Consider the following 14,901-nt stretch of genomic DNA (forward strand, 5'->3'; position numbering starts at 1 on the left):
TTACATTAGATTTTAGAGTGTTTTTCTTTGAAAAAATATGTAGAATAAAAGGGGCATACCCTTGACAATGGTTGAAGGACCAAACAAAAGGCTCAAAACCTCCCCCTACAATTATAGTGCCAAATCATGGGTGGGAGTCTCCATAGACAATCCAACAAAAACAACAATCATAATTTCTCACATTTCGACCAATCCCAACCAGAGGACAAAGATGAAATAAAAAAACAGGAGTCCAACCAAATAATAGCCCAAAACGAACGACAAAATCGGTGTTTTTATTTATATTTGTAGTAAGTAAAATGTAAAGTTGAATCTCATAAAATCACTAATACTCTTCACTGGAACAATTCTTTGCTGTGCGTGCTTTAAAAAGATTTACCTTGGCATCTATTTTATCAATTGCAAAATGTGGCAACGCCGTTGAGATTATTTAAAAAGGTTTTCCATGATGCTTAATTATGTTGTTGCATCTTTCTTGTTTTGTCTCGCTTGGTCATTACTTTGTTGGCTTGTGGAAATTGATACCAGTCGAAGAGAAAGATAAATATGCTTCTCATTGTTTTTGTTTTTTAATATATAGATAAATTTGATCTATCTTTGCTTAAAGAAACTGTCTTACGAATAATGGAGGCTGATGTGTATTCCAGAAAGCAACTTACAGAGGCATAAATACGCTCCCTTTTGTAGAAAACTTACCAAAAAGTGCTTGAGCAGTAGACTTGATACTCTCTTTGTATGTAATTCATGATCTCCAAACTTCCTTGTCCAAATTTTGCACCTTATTTTCTCAAAGAAGAAAGAGAATTTGATATAATTTATGCTTCAAATTCATAAATACAACATTTAGAGATGATAAATCATTATATGGTTAGATGTTTTACTTTATCATTTATTTAAAATTTCATAATTATATGATCATATATTACCTAAATACTTAAAATTTGGTGTACATAACTTTATTATTTTCTAGAATTTATCCTTTTTAGTGGATAATTCAACTTTTTTAGTGGATACTTAAAATGTTGATTTTAAAATAAAAAGCATAAAAGAGAGAGAACTTTGAACAAAACTAACAAGCCAAAAGATTAAAAAATGGAATTGTTTCCATTGTAATCTCTTGGCACCGGTCGAAGTTGCGTAAGAGATCTGGCCATCTAAATTATGAGCGTGCTCAAATGTGTTATATTTCATACAGTTGTCACATGTTGTTTGACAAATTTATTGGTGACAAAGTATATTCATAATTTATAGCCTAAAAATCACATTTCTATTTTTGACAACTCTAAAACTAAGTTCAAACGTATATCTAATTCTGAGTAATTAGTTAAATGTCCTCATTAGATGATTAGATATTTCTTTGTCATTCAATTAAAATCAATCATTTAGATATTATTACTCAATTAAAACCTCAAAATTGTATATGATTTTATTATTAATTTACCTACTCCGATGAATTTGAATGAGAAGATAATATCAATTAATTTTATTTTGAACTAAATGATTTTTAAACTATTAAATTACCACAAATTAATGTTCATGGATTTATATAAAAGTCTAATATTATTTATACAAATAACAATATGTTTTTATATAATTAGATAGTTAAAAATTAAAGATCAAATAATACATAATTATATGATAATACATTGTTATTTATGCATAAAGTTGTACATAAAAGTGATGCATATAGTTTGATTATATATAAAAATGTGTTATATTAGTCTAACCCATGTTTAGATTATACATCATAATACAAAATTGGTAATAAACTATGCGATTTCAATTCATATAACTTCACAAATATTTATAAATAAAGAAAAAGAATTGTAAAATCAAGATACGTTCAAAGATTGATGAGTTATTTTTAAGCATGTATAGGTTAAATTATGTGTACAATAAAATTATATAATCTAGTTTTAAATATTTTATTGGGTATCCAAATGATATATCATTATATGATTAAAATTTATTTTATCCTTAATTAAAAATTACTTAATCACATAATAATACATGATTTAAATATCTAATTATGTATTCAAAACTAATACATTTAACATTGTTATTTCTTATATTATTGTCCCGTGTAAACAAAGCAATATGATCCTTAAGTAATCTTTTATAATTTCTTCTTGATTTCTATATAATTATATTCAAGTTGGTTGTGACATTAATTTAATATAACAATAAAACTATGTGTACCCATTTTAGATATACAAATCTGTACACACATATATATGTCATTATATAATTGATGATTTTAAATTAAGGATAAAATAATATTCAATTATGTGATGACACGTATGAATATATATACATTTATATACCTAAAGTGGGTACACATAATATTACTCTTTAATATAATTATAAACATATTCTAAGGTCACTTGTATACCCTTTAGGGACTATTGACTCATATATTAAAATATTATTTTAATAATATATATTTTATTATTAACATTATTTTATTAGATTTATTAAATAATAAAAAATTTAATAATCTTTTATTAATAATGATGATATGTTAAATAATATAAAAGAGGATATGGGTACTATTTTCTCTTTAGTATTAAAATATTATTAATTTAATCTCAATTTTGTTATAATTATATTTTTATTTATTACTATTTTAGAATAAAAATAACTTCATTTTCAATTGGTGTAATTAGAAATATAAAAAATATTTTAAAATATTTATATTTAAGGGCGTTTAAATAAAATTATATTTTAATATTTATTCATTACTTTCAACCAAATGTAATAATTATTTTCTATTTACTAAATTTTATTAAATTTTAGCAAATATTCAGTAATTTTGTGGTTAATTTATCCTTATGATAATCTTTCATTTTTTGAAATAAAAGATTACTCAAATTAAAAGTTCCCTTCAAAGTTTATATATCACTTGACATGGTTAATATACTCTAAATTTCGATACATACTTTTACTCATCCACCACTTTCTTTTGCATTAAGTTTCTACATTTAAAGGTATGTCCCAGATTCGATGCTAGATGTTGGAACAGGCATTAGAATTTTATGTAATTTTGTAAAGTGTTATTTTTCAAGAGTTGGCTTCGCAAATTTATTATATTAATCTATAAAGGATGGTCTGAAAAACAATATGAAAGTTATTCAAACAAAAAGAGAACATGTTTGAAATTTATTGGCCATATATTAAAACCTAAATTTTGATTTACTTGGTATAATAATCATAGAATTGGTCACGATTTCATATAAGCCACTCGAACAGCTCGTGTTCAATGATGAGAAACACAGGCTTTAATTTTATCATAAATATGCATAAAATTATATGCTGGGTCAGCAAGAGTGGCATGCACAAATATAAATAAATATCTAAATGTTATTCCTTAACATTTAGCTTGGCTCTGTTAATTGTTTTACAAAGTAATCAATATTAATCTCTTAATGAGTCGCGATTAGGGTTCAAAATTTAAAATTTAAAATTTAAAATTTATATTGTGAATATCATTTTCAGCTACAACCTGTTCCGGAAGCCATGTATTTTATAATATTTATAATACTAATATCCAATGCAAAACGTTAGTCAATTATGTTTTTTTTCTTTTAATTGTTTTATTAAGTTAATATAGATCATCAGGGTGGGAATTAAGTGCATACTTTATTGAAGTAGTTCTCTATGAATATTATTTAATTAAGAGGAATCTAAATTAAACCATGTTTCTAATTAAGATTAAGTAATGTTGGGTGACACTTGGAATTGATCAAAAGTTGTTCATTAATAAAAAAATTATTAGCAATCTTTGATAGACCACTAATATATGCTTCTTCATATACCAATCTTTAAATTTTTGCAGATTATAAGAATATCCTTTAATAAGCAACCCTATTTGATTAGTACAAATAATCTGCAATATATTATGATTTTGGTCATAAACGTTTCTGAGTTTTCATAATGTATAGATTTTTCTAATTAACGATCTCGATGTGTGGTTGATGATCATCATTGATGATAATACTTTGATTATCTGAGCATTAATTTTAATTTTCATCGTTGATAACTTAATTAGAAACATGGTTTAATTTAGATTCCTCTAAATTAAATAATATTCATAGAGAACTACTTTAATATATGCTCATGACTTGAGTAGCTGGCACACCAAAGCCAAGCTAAATGTTAAAGAAATTATTTATTTATATTTGTACATGTCACTCTTGTTGACCCATCGTATAATTTTTTTGTATGTTTATGATAAAATTAAAGCCTGTGCTGCTCATCAACGAACGCGAATTGTTCTGGTAGCATCAGAGAAATTAAAACAACATGTGACAACTTTATGAAAATCAGATGGCTATAAATTATGAATATAGTTTGTCACCAATAAATTTGTCAAACAACATGTGACAACTATGTGAAAATAGCCAAATGACTATTTTTCATTCAAATTTTAGTTTAATTTCAAAAACACACCTATAATAGTTAAAACTTATTCATAAACTAATTTTTGTTAAAATTTTCTATTAGAAAAAAGGATAAAATCATTATGTTTCTTTTAAACCTTAAAATTTTAAAAATTTATATCATTCCCTCCTAGTTTGGAAAATAACATTTCTCCTATAGGAGTAAGTTTTGAAAAGTGACATTTTCCTCTTTCAAATTTCTAGACGATTTTTCGGTGAACAACAACCGCTCTCTCCCTCCTAGCGATGACTCTCTCTTTGGGGTCTTCTCTCCATTTGAAGCTCTCTCCTTTAGGTTGGATTTTGTCTGGATTCAAAGAATCTTGACAAATTGTCATCATGTGGATAACGACGATGCATCTAGACCAAGGATAGATGCCAGAGACGATGAACCCTTGATTTGGATGTGTCATCATCGTCTAGAAGATGAAGATTCATCTGGACAAGACCTTAGGCATCTAGATGAAGAGTTTCATCTAAATTTAAAGAATCTCGATGAAATCCAATCGAAAGGAGAGAGCTTCAGATGGACAGAAGACACTAGAGGAGAGTTATTGTTGAGAGAGAGAGAGGGACCGTCATTCATTGGAAAATCACCAAGAAATTTGAAATGGGCAAAAATGTCACTTTTCAAAACTTAATCCTAATAGGAGAAATATTAATTTTTTAAACTAAGGAGGGAAATGATATAAATTTCTAGAATCTTAGGACTTAGAAGAAAAATAACGATATTAGTTTATGAGTGAGTATTTAGGCTTTCTAACTACTATGAGTATATTTTTGAGATTAGACTAAAACGTGGGCAGAAAATAGTCCTTTGGCCATATGAAAATATAACACATTTGAGCACGTTCTTAATTTAGACAGCCAGATCTCTCACGCAACTTCGACCTGTTCGAAGAGATTATACAATGAAAATAATTCGATTTTTTAATCTTTTGGCTTGTTGGTGATTGATAAGAACAAATAATTTAATTCTAATTCAACGGTTTGGTCATAGTTCTCTATCTCATTTTTTTTTTTCTTTTAAAATCAGCATATGAACTATCGAAATTTTGGTATGAGTTGAATTACCCACTAAAAGATTGCCACAAATTTATATAAACTCTTTCTCATATTAAAGGATAAATTTTAAAAATAATAAAATATTGTATACCTAATTTTAAATATTTAATTAAACATTTAAATTATATATTATATAATGTGATGGTAAGATTTTAAATTAATAATAATATAATATTTAACCAAATGAATATTCATCATTTGTCTATGCATTATTCGTAAGCCTCCATTATTCGTAAGACAATTTCTGCCTCTCTTAGTTGCTTTCTTGAACACACGTCAGCCTCCATTATTCGTAAGACAATTTCTTTAAACATAGATAGATGAAATTTGTCTATACATTAAAAAACGAAAACAATAAGAAGCATATTTATCTTTTTCTTGGACAGGCATCTTTTTCCACAAGCCAAACAAAGTAATGACCAAGCGATACAAAACAAGAAAGATGCAACAACATAATTAAGCATCATGGAAAACCTTTAAATCATATCAACAACGTTGTCACATTTTGCAAGCGATGAAATAGATGCCAAGGTGAATCTTTTTAAAGCTATTGTATTAGATTCATCCGAGGTTGGCTTTGCATAAGCATGCAAATTATAATAACCATATGAACTCACCAAAGAATTTGTGTGAGAATGGGAAATTAAAAATTCAAAAGGTGTCAGTTAATTTGTGTAATTGATCTTGGCTATTGATAATACTGGTTTTGTTAACGTGTTATATGTAGAATAGTTATCAAAATTCATTCAAAAAATAATCATATAGGATGTCATAGATGACTTGATTCAAGACCTTACAACTTTCAAAATCTATGCACCAACAAAGGTGCAACTTTACATTTTATTGAATATTGGTTTTAGACTGTTGATCGGTTGAACTCCTGCTTTAAATTGAAATGGGAGAACTTAAGATTGTTGTTTCTGTTGGATCATTGCTTGAAGAAGACTCCCACCCTTGATTTGACATTATAATTGTAAGGGCCACTTGCTTGGCGGCTTTTAAAGATTACCATGAAATGTATTTTTTATTATTTATTTTATTTGATTTATTAGTAATAAAAAATTATAATAATATTTTATTATCAATATTGATATAATAAATAATATATGTGATAATTTGATTACTATCTTTATCTTAGGTATTAAAAAATTATTAAAGTAATTTTAATTTTATTATAATTATATTATTATTTATTAATTTTTTAAGAAAAAATAAATTTATTTTTAATTAATATAATAAATAATATAAAAATATTTAAAAATAATTATATTTAAAGATATTTAAGTAAAATAATTTATTAGTATTATTTTATTACTGTTAATCAAACACGTTAATTATTTATATAATTTATTTTTATTAAATTTTATCAAATATAGGAATTATTTATACACAATAATCTTTTCAATAATCTATTTTTAAGATAATTTTTTTATTTTGATAATAAAATATTATTTAAATTAAACACCTCTTAAACAAAGATTTCAAGCCATTTATTTGATTAAGAATTAGATTTTTAATTTGAATAAACATGAAACAGGATTGATATAAATGAGCTCAAAGCTTTATATGTAAATATAAATAATGACCGTGCATGGTGGCCTTCTCTTCTCCAATTAATTTTACAGAAAAGCCACCTCCACATGCACATTGGCCAAAGCAAAGAAGACTTTTCTTTCTCCAATTAATGTACATTGGTAAATGGAAAACATTGGTAAAAGCAAAAAGGACTTCCCCTCTCCGATTAATGAACGTGTTTCAGCTTTTCTTCAATCTTCTGGCCTCCTCTTCTCAGGCTTAATGCATGCATTTCAGCTTCTTCTCCTCCATCAGTCTTCTGATTTTGGCCTTTCTCTTCTTCTTTCGACATACACTCCATCTCCATTTTCGTGCATTGATTTAAGCATTTGATGACGTCAGTTTCAGTAGACAATGATATCTTTCTAGCTCATATTCACACGTTTTTAATTGTTTATTGGAAACTGTTCTTTATCATTATAAAATTTTGATAATGGAAGAGGACCATCTTTTCTATTTCTTTTCCACTTTTTGTTAGTTTATCTCTCTTTCTCGTGAACAAACACGTGTATCTGATAATTCCAATGAGCATCAAATTGAGCTCGCGAGGAGCTTGCGAATAGTTTGCTTGTTTATGAGTTCGAATTTGAACGACTTTTTTTTGGCTCGCTGATCAAGTTTAGGTTAGGGCTCAGTTATTTATTAACCAAATTAAATATAAAATTGGTTGAATTATAAATTTATTTGTATTTTGATTCTTTAACTGTTATCAAGGGTATGCCCTTTGTATTCTATATATTTTTTTAATACATAAATAGGTATGATTTGACATATTATAGAACCCTAAATAAATTAATATCTGATTAAAGTTTATACGGTGACAGAACACATGCACCATGCGGTGGATATATCCACATGTTAATTGACAGAAATTTTAGTTCCACGTTTTTATCATTCTACTTTTCAGTTTAAAATTAAATATATATAACATTATTTCCTTCGTTCTGATTAGAAGTTAGAAGAATGGACTTGTTATTCTCAATGTGCTGCTCATCAAAGAGTTATTCATTAATTTAGCTACTTGTTATTAAGTTATTAACTTCATTTACCAAGTAAAAAATTACAGGTATCAAGCATAACTTGAAAATCATCTTTTAACTAATACTTCTGTTTATCTTATTCTTCTCATGATCACATGAAATTAATATAGCAAAGCTAGAAATTTTGTTAAAAATAAATTACTTCAATTACATTTTTGGTTCATTACACCTGCAAAAGAAGTAATAGTATATTGCATGTTCATCCTCTGCAGAAAACTCAGGATCATAAATCTGATAATATAGTTCTTAGTATTTACAATAGGTGAATGGCTGTCAATGTCTAGCTTCTTGTAGCTAAACAGCACTTACTTAATTACACACAAAATAATCAAATTCATGAAATTACAAAATTTTTAATCAATTTCCTTCTTTTTTCTGCATATATAAATATCCATGCTGCCATGTGGAGGTATGCACTACAGTTTGTGCTTGAAGCGACATTGATGAAAATGGCATCATCTCAGCCACACATTGAGAACTGTGAATTCTCTATGGCTAGCCTTCAGGAACTCATCAAAGACCCCAACATCACTGTGCCAAACAACTACTATCGCCCCGATCAAGAGCCTCTAAAACTCTTAAACGGGAACGATAACTTTCCTGCAACCCCCACCATTGACTTGGAACGTTTGGTTTCCAAGGAACACACAGAGCTTGAGCTAGAGAAGTTGGAGGCAACGTGCAAAGAATGGGGTATCTTTCAGGTTTGTAAACGTTACTAGAACGATAAAGGTTCATATAGTTAAATAAAATACGAATAAAAAAACAGCCTAACTGTTGTGGGTTTGTGTTATTATGATGTAGTTGGTGAACCATGGAGTCAGCTCTTCACTGATGGAGAAGCTGAAACTTGAGATCCAGGAATTTTGTGAGCTTCCTGTTGAAGACAAAATGAAATTCAAGATAAAAAAAGGTGAGTTTGAAGGATATGGATCCCTTGCTCGATCCGATGGAAAACTTGATTGGGGTGACAGGTTGTTTATGATAACCAACCCGGTTCACAGGAGAAAACCATACCTCTTTCCAGAGCTCCCTTCATCATTAAGGTGATTAATTTGTCTATGATAAACTTGGAAAGAATGGATTACTATTTGATAAGTATTAATTATTTATTTGCATGCACATGCAGGAATACTTTAGAGTGTTACTTCCAGGAATTGCAAAATCTGTCCAAAATACTGCTTGGGATGATAGCAAAGAATCTGAAGATGGAGATAAAAGAAATGGAAGAACTGTTTGAGGATGGGATGCAATCAGTAAGGTTGAATTATTATCCTCCATGTTCAGAACCAGAGGTGGTTATGGGTATTCTTCCTCACTCTGATGTCAGTGGCATCACTATTTTGCATCAAGTTAATGGAGTTGACGGCCTTCAGATTAAAAAGGAAGGCGTTTGGATTCCTCTCAGCATCCTTCCTGAAGCCTTTGTAATCAACTTGGGGGATATTCTAGAGGTTTGCTATACTTCTCTCTTACTATTTCATACAATTGGGAGATGTACTGTCACTGCACTCCTACAATTGGTCTTTCGGATAAATATATTCAGACATACAAGTAACAGTTTAAGGTCAGGATTAATTCTTAGGATTTAATATACATTTTGCAAGGTTATAAAATACTAAATTAAACTTTAAGATTATAAATATTTAAAATATTATAAAATTTAAATTCATAAAATTATGATTCCATAATACAATCAAGATTATCTGAGGTAACTGTTCTTTCGCTCTTAAAATCTTTTTGAATGACAATTTTTAGTGGTAAGAATTATATGAATTGGTTTTGGAGTGAACATAAGATTAATAAACCTTCCATTAAAAGTATAATAAACTTTAAGATCTACATTAATATTATATATTTACATTATAATTTTTAAATATATTAGATTTATCTTTAATAATCACTTAAAACTCATCTAAAAACTATTATTAGATTATTTAATTATCTAATTTTATTAAATTAAAAACATAATTAATATTAGTCTACGTTAAAAAATTATCTAATACAATTCTCTCGGACCCTAACCAGTTTAAGATGGAAATTGAAGTAATGATTTGTTTAATATAATGAGTATATATGAGTTTGAACGTTAAATCTGCACAGATGATCAGTAATGGAGTTTATCAGAGCATAGAGCATAGGGGATCAATAAACTCAGAGAAAGAGAGGATATCGGTTGCTTTTTTCGTCAACCCAAGGTTCGATGCAGAGATTGGACCAGCAAGCAGCCTGATAAGCCCTGAAAACCCACCATTATTCAAGAAAATAAGGATGGAAGATTACGTTACAGGTTTCTCCTCCCTGAAGCTTAACGGTAAAAAATACTTGGCCAACTTGAAGATTGAAAGTGGTGAAGGCACGCAGCACGATAACTGAATAAATGGTCGACGACCTAGAAGAATAATATTACTAGTTGGAAATAAATGATCCTGTGTTGTAAGATGTGTATCATATTATGTGTGCCGGTGTGTTCCAGGCATTTGTCTGATCTTTCAGTCCTGCTTCCATAGGGCAGTGCTAAAAAATAAACTGGTTCTTTAAAAATTTGTATGATATATTACAGTTTGTGATATATTAATAAGTAAAAATAAGATTAATAGTTTGATTCTTGTGAAAGTGACCTTACTTAACAAAGTGTGATCACTAAACAGTAAACCCTAGGGAGATTAGCTTAGCAACATACTGTTAGAATCTTCCACTTCAATATGAGTATATTCTTGGACATAAATTAAGTCTTTATATTTATCTACAGAAACTAAATTGCATATAATGTAACTTAAAATAAATATGTGGAATATTAATGTTAACCTCCCCTCATTACTTAGGTGAAAGATTCGACCACAAAAAAGATTAAAAATAAAATAAAATAAGTTGGCTATGTGCCTCTGGATTTAGGGCATTAAGTTACTTACTAAATCTCATGGGTCTCCATTCAAAAACCTCTGGATTGACGGCATGTTGTACACGAGTCTTCCATTAGGCGGCATATCATCAATTGCCTTTTGAGGAGAACGACAATTGTCATCCATGCCCTTTACTCAATCACACACCGATTGGCTGATCTAACCTAAAAAAGGAAGCAGTTTCGTCAGTTACTCATTTTCATAATGAGATGACGCGTCGTCTCTTGTATATAAACAAGACGACAAAGCGTGTGTAGGCCAACTGAGAACAAATTATAAGGCCCGAAGCCTTGAAACGAACCTAGCGGCCCACACTTTAAAAGCGCACATAATTCTATTAAAATTATAAGCCCAAAAAAAGCAGAAGCAGAATCCCCAAAAAAGCCAAGAAAAGGCCGTGGCTGAAAGTAGGGCTAGACTTATTTTAAATTCGTTTACTTTGAATATACATCAAGCTCAAATTAAAAAGTTTAACTCGTTTTAAAATTGAGTTAAACTCGAGCTATAGAAAGTTCATCCCCATTTGGCTTGCGAGCTGGATAGATAGCTCGATTCGATTTAAACTTGACTTATGACTTGATTTGAATTATAGTAAATAATTCTTAAATAACGTCGTTTTAACAATAAGTCACAAATTTAAATTATATATTTGAGCCACATACACTACAAAAAAAGGGTTATAATAAGAGGAAAATTAGTTGTTAAAAATCTATTTTTTATCGTTAAAGAGCTTTAACAATAGAAAAAATCCCGTAATTATAACTTCTATTGCTAAAAATATTGACGACGAGAAGAAAAGTCACATCGTTAATATAAATAATTAGAGTTGTAAACCCTCTTGTTAAAATAGTAATATCAATGATTAATATTCTCACCGTTTATATAATATCAATAATAAATATCTCTGTCATTATAATAATATTTATTGGTCACTAAATATAATATTTACGATAAATATCTCTATCGTTATAACAATATTTACTTGTTATTAAATATAATATCAAAGATGAATATTCTTATTGTTATAACAATACTGATAATAAGAATTTGATTCTCAAAATATGTTTATTAACGTTGATTATGTTCTAATCACAATTATTTCAAAGTCTCAAAATGATGCACAATTATAAAAAATAAGGAAAAAGAACTATAAATTTCCTATTATCGTAATTTCTCCCTATAATCAAAATTAGCAGATTTTATTTAGATTTTAAAATTGTTACACTCAGATTTTCAAGTTTTGTCTAGGGAAGAATCACATATTTCAGGGCTTCTATTGTTAGAAGTGGACATCCTTCTAAAGATTACACTCACAATCTTTAGAAAGCCGGAGAATTTGGCTTCCATTATAGTTTAAGCAAATTAATCACCTAAATTTTCCTCAAATCAAACATAGAAAGGGCATTACAAAAATTTCGAAACAGAAATATGAAGCCTATCAAAGAGACACTGCTTTCCGTCCTCACTCGAAATTTTCATTGTCAGCAACCGGGAAGTTTAAACCTAACAAAGAGAAAGCTCAAATGCTTGACGTCTACACAATCATATGTAATTAAGATTAGCACACAGGTATGTTTCAAGCAGCAGAAGCTGATAAGACCAAATCACCGCTTAAACAGGAATCATATTACAAGACTGACCCCTGAACAAAAGGCAAAAGTAATCAAAATTCAAGTTGCTACTTTTCAGCCTCTACAGGCCACAAGGACCAAAAAACCCAGTTCTCAAATTAGCCTCAAGCTCACTAGACAACCAAATTCACTCAGGAAATGCAACAATTCAACATTTGGATCACTGAAAACATAACCTCCCAAGAACCCATTAAACTAAAAGACAAAGCAATAATGCTTCAAGCTATTTAACTAAAAATAGTATATTGATCACTCATTATGGAAGTGCAATCTCTGAACATTTATCTTTATCACAGACTTGATAATATCATCATCAATGCCAACTCTCAGAAACTTACCCAACAATGAATTTTGATCAAACAAGAACACAGAATGAACGAAAATTATAAAAACAGAGGAATGCCACTTGATATTTCCGAGCATATTGGAGTTTTCTTTTAAAAAAAAAAAACACATTTACTTAGGTGGCTGGGCTATCAAGGTAAAAGCAAGACAATAATATATTATTTATATATGTAATTGTGTAATCCAAGTATAACATTGACCAAGAATGAATCAAATAAAAAGTCAAAACTAACATTTTCCTCCATTTTCACACCGAAATATGTTTTGAATATTTGAAGACACTCTTAAGAACTACAATAAGGCATAACAATGACAATGAAGAGCGATGGTGATACAAACTGTTAAGACAGAAAAATGATGCAAAGAAGCACATGGTAATTGAATTGAAGACAGGAGGATGATGCGAAGAAGCACAGGTAATTGAATTGAAGTGGAACGCACATGAAGGTCGTTTTGTAGATGTTGAAGAAGTACGGACGTTGTCGTTTTGTAGTTAAGCAAATGATGTAAAGCGTTGTCGTTTAGAGTACAATTTGTACGACGTCGTTAATGCTAGGTGGAGTATAAAAATGTAAAACTTGGAGGGAATGACAGTTACGATTTTGTTGAGCAGAATTCTTGTCTCACATTCTTGTTCTTGTATTCTCTCTCTCTCTATGATATTTGATTCCTTCTTTCTTCTTCTTGATCAATTCTTGTTAATTAGTAAGTAATTGCATCAGTGGTATTAGAGCCTCTTTGACTATGGCAGAAACACACAATCAAGAGCTAAAGAGGGAGATTACTCAAATGATAACCCAAGTAGTCGCAGAAGCAGAAATTCGACAACAAGGTCAATTACAAGAAACACAAGACAGATTGCAATAGTCGATGGAGGATCTTAAGAACATTGTTAGTGGCCTGAGTATTCAACATGCAGAGGTTATGAACCAAGCGATCAATCGAAGGGATGAAAGGCATCCAAGAAACGTCTAAGAACTGAGACAACAATGGGAAAGACAGACACGTTTAGATTTTCCGTGATTCTTTGGAGATGATTTTGAGAATTGGATTGTAAAAGTGGAGTGTTTCTTTAAGGTGGATGGAACGTCAACAGTTGACCGTGTCAAGATAGCAGCCTTGCATCTGGAGGGAAGAATAATTCAGTGGCACCAAAGTTTCTTGAAGTCTAGAAATGGTTTGGCAGTAGTTTGGGAAGAGTACGTGGAAGCAATGAGAGCAAGATTTGGAAGCTATGGGTATGACAACCCTTTAGCAAATTTATGTAACCTGAAACAAGTAGGTACTCTTCAACAATACTTAGACACTTTTGAAGAGTTGTATCCAAGGGCTGGCATTAGAGAAGACCAGGTCGTCAACTTCTTTTTATCTAGTTTAATTGATCCCTTGTAGATGCCTGTGAGGATGTTTAGACCTAAGACTCTAACTGAAGCTTACTCCCTTGCTAAGCTTCAAGAAATTACAATAGCAACATTTAGCAACCAACCTAAACCTCTAATAAGAACCCTTCAAATGCTAATGAACCAAAAACCTATAGTACCTAATGCAGTCACCAATAATCCAATACCAAAATAGATTACATCTTCAGGGTTATTACCAACCCCAAGTGGGCCTCGGCTACCACATCCCTACCCTACAAAGGCAACCACTAATAAAACCTTTGATGAGAAAAGAGCCAAAGACCTTTGCTTCTGGTGTGATGAAAAATATACACTAGGCCATAAATGTAAGAAGAAACAGGCATATATGATCTAACTATAGGTGGAAACAGAAGGCAGTGAAGGAATTGAGAGGGTTGAAGAGCCAAAGGAAGGAGAGTTGTTAGAAGGATATGGATTGATGCAACTGTCATTACAAGCACTGCATGGTTTACCGAAACTATGAGATTATGTGGAATGCAGGG

General features: G+C 29.8%; 1 protein-coding gene across 1 annotated transcript; it reads left to right on the forward strand.

The window, feature by feature from the left end:
- The first annotated feature begins 8,505 nt into the window (after window positions 1–8,505).
- LOC123219495 (protein SRG1-like) lies at window positions 8,506–10,735 on the forward strand. The gene is made up of 4 exons (XM_044641483.1): window positions 8,506–8,823; window positions 8,924–9,165; window positions 9,249–9,573; window positions 10,223–10,735. The coding sequence occupies exons 1-4, from the start codon at window positions 8,521–8,523 to the stop codon at window positions 10,493–10,495; spliced, it is 1,143 nt and encodes a 380-aa protein (XP_044497418.1). The 5' UTR covers window positions 8,506–8,520; the 3' UTR covers window positions 10,496–10,735.
- The last annotated feature ends 4,166 nt before the right edge of the window (window positions 10,736–14,901 follow it).

Source organism: Mangifera indica, chromosome 6, assembly GCF_011075055.1.
Source record: "Mangifera indica cultivar Alphonso chromosome 6, CATAS_Mindica_2.1, whole genome shotgun sequence".
Lineage (NCBI taxonomy): Eukaryota > Viridiplantae > Streptophyta > Magnoliopsida > Sapindales > Anacardiaceae > Mangifera > Mangifera indica.

Coding starts and splice junctions, on each gene's coding strand:
- LOC123219495 (XM_044641483.1), top strand. CDS start 8,521: ATGTGGAGGTATGCACTACAGTTTGTGCTTGAAGCGACATTGATGAAA. Junction 8,824..8,923: donor AAGAATGGGGTATCTTTCAG/GTTTGTAAACGT, acceptor ATTATGATGTAG/TTGGTGAACCATGGAGTCAG. Junction 9,574..10,222: donor ACTTGGGGGATATTCTAGAG/GTTTGCTATACT, acceptor AAATCTGCACAG/ATGATCAGTAATGGAGTTTA.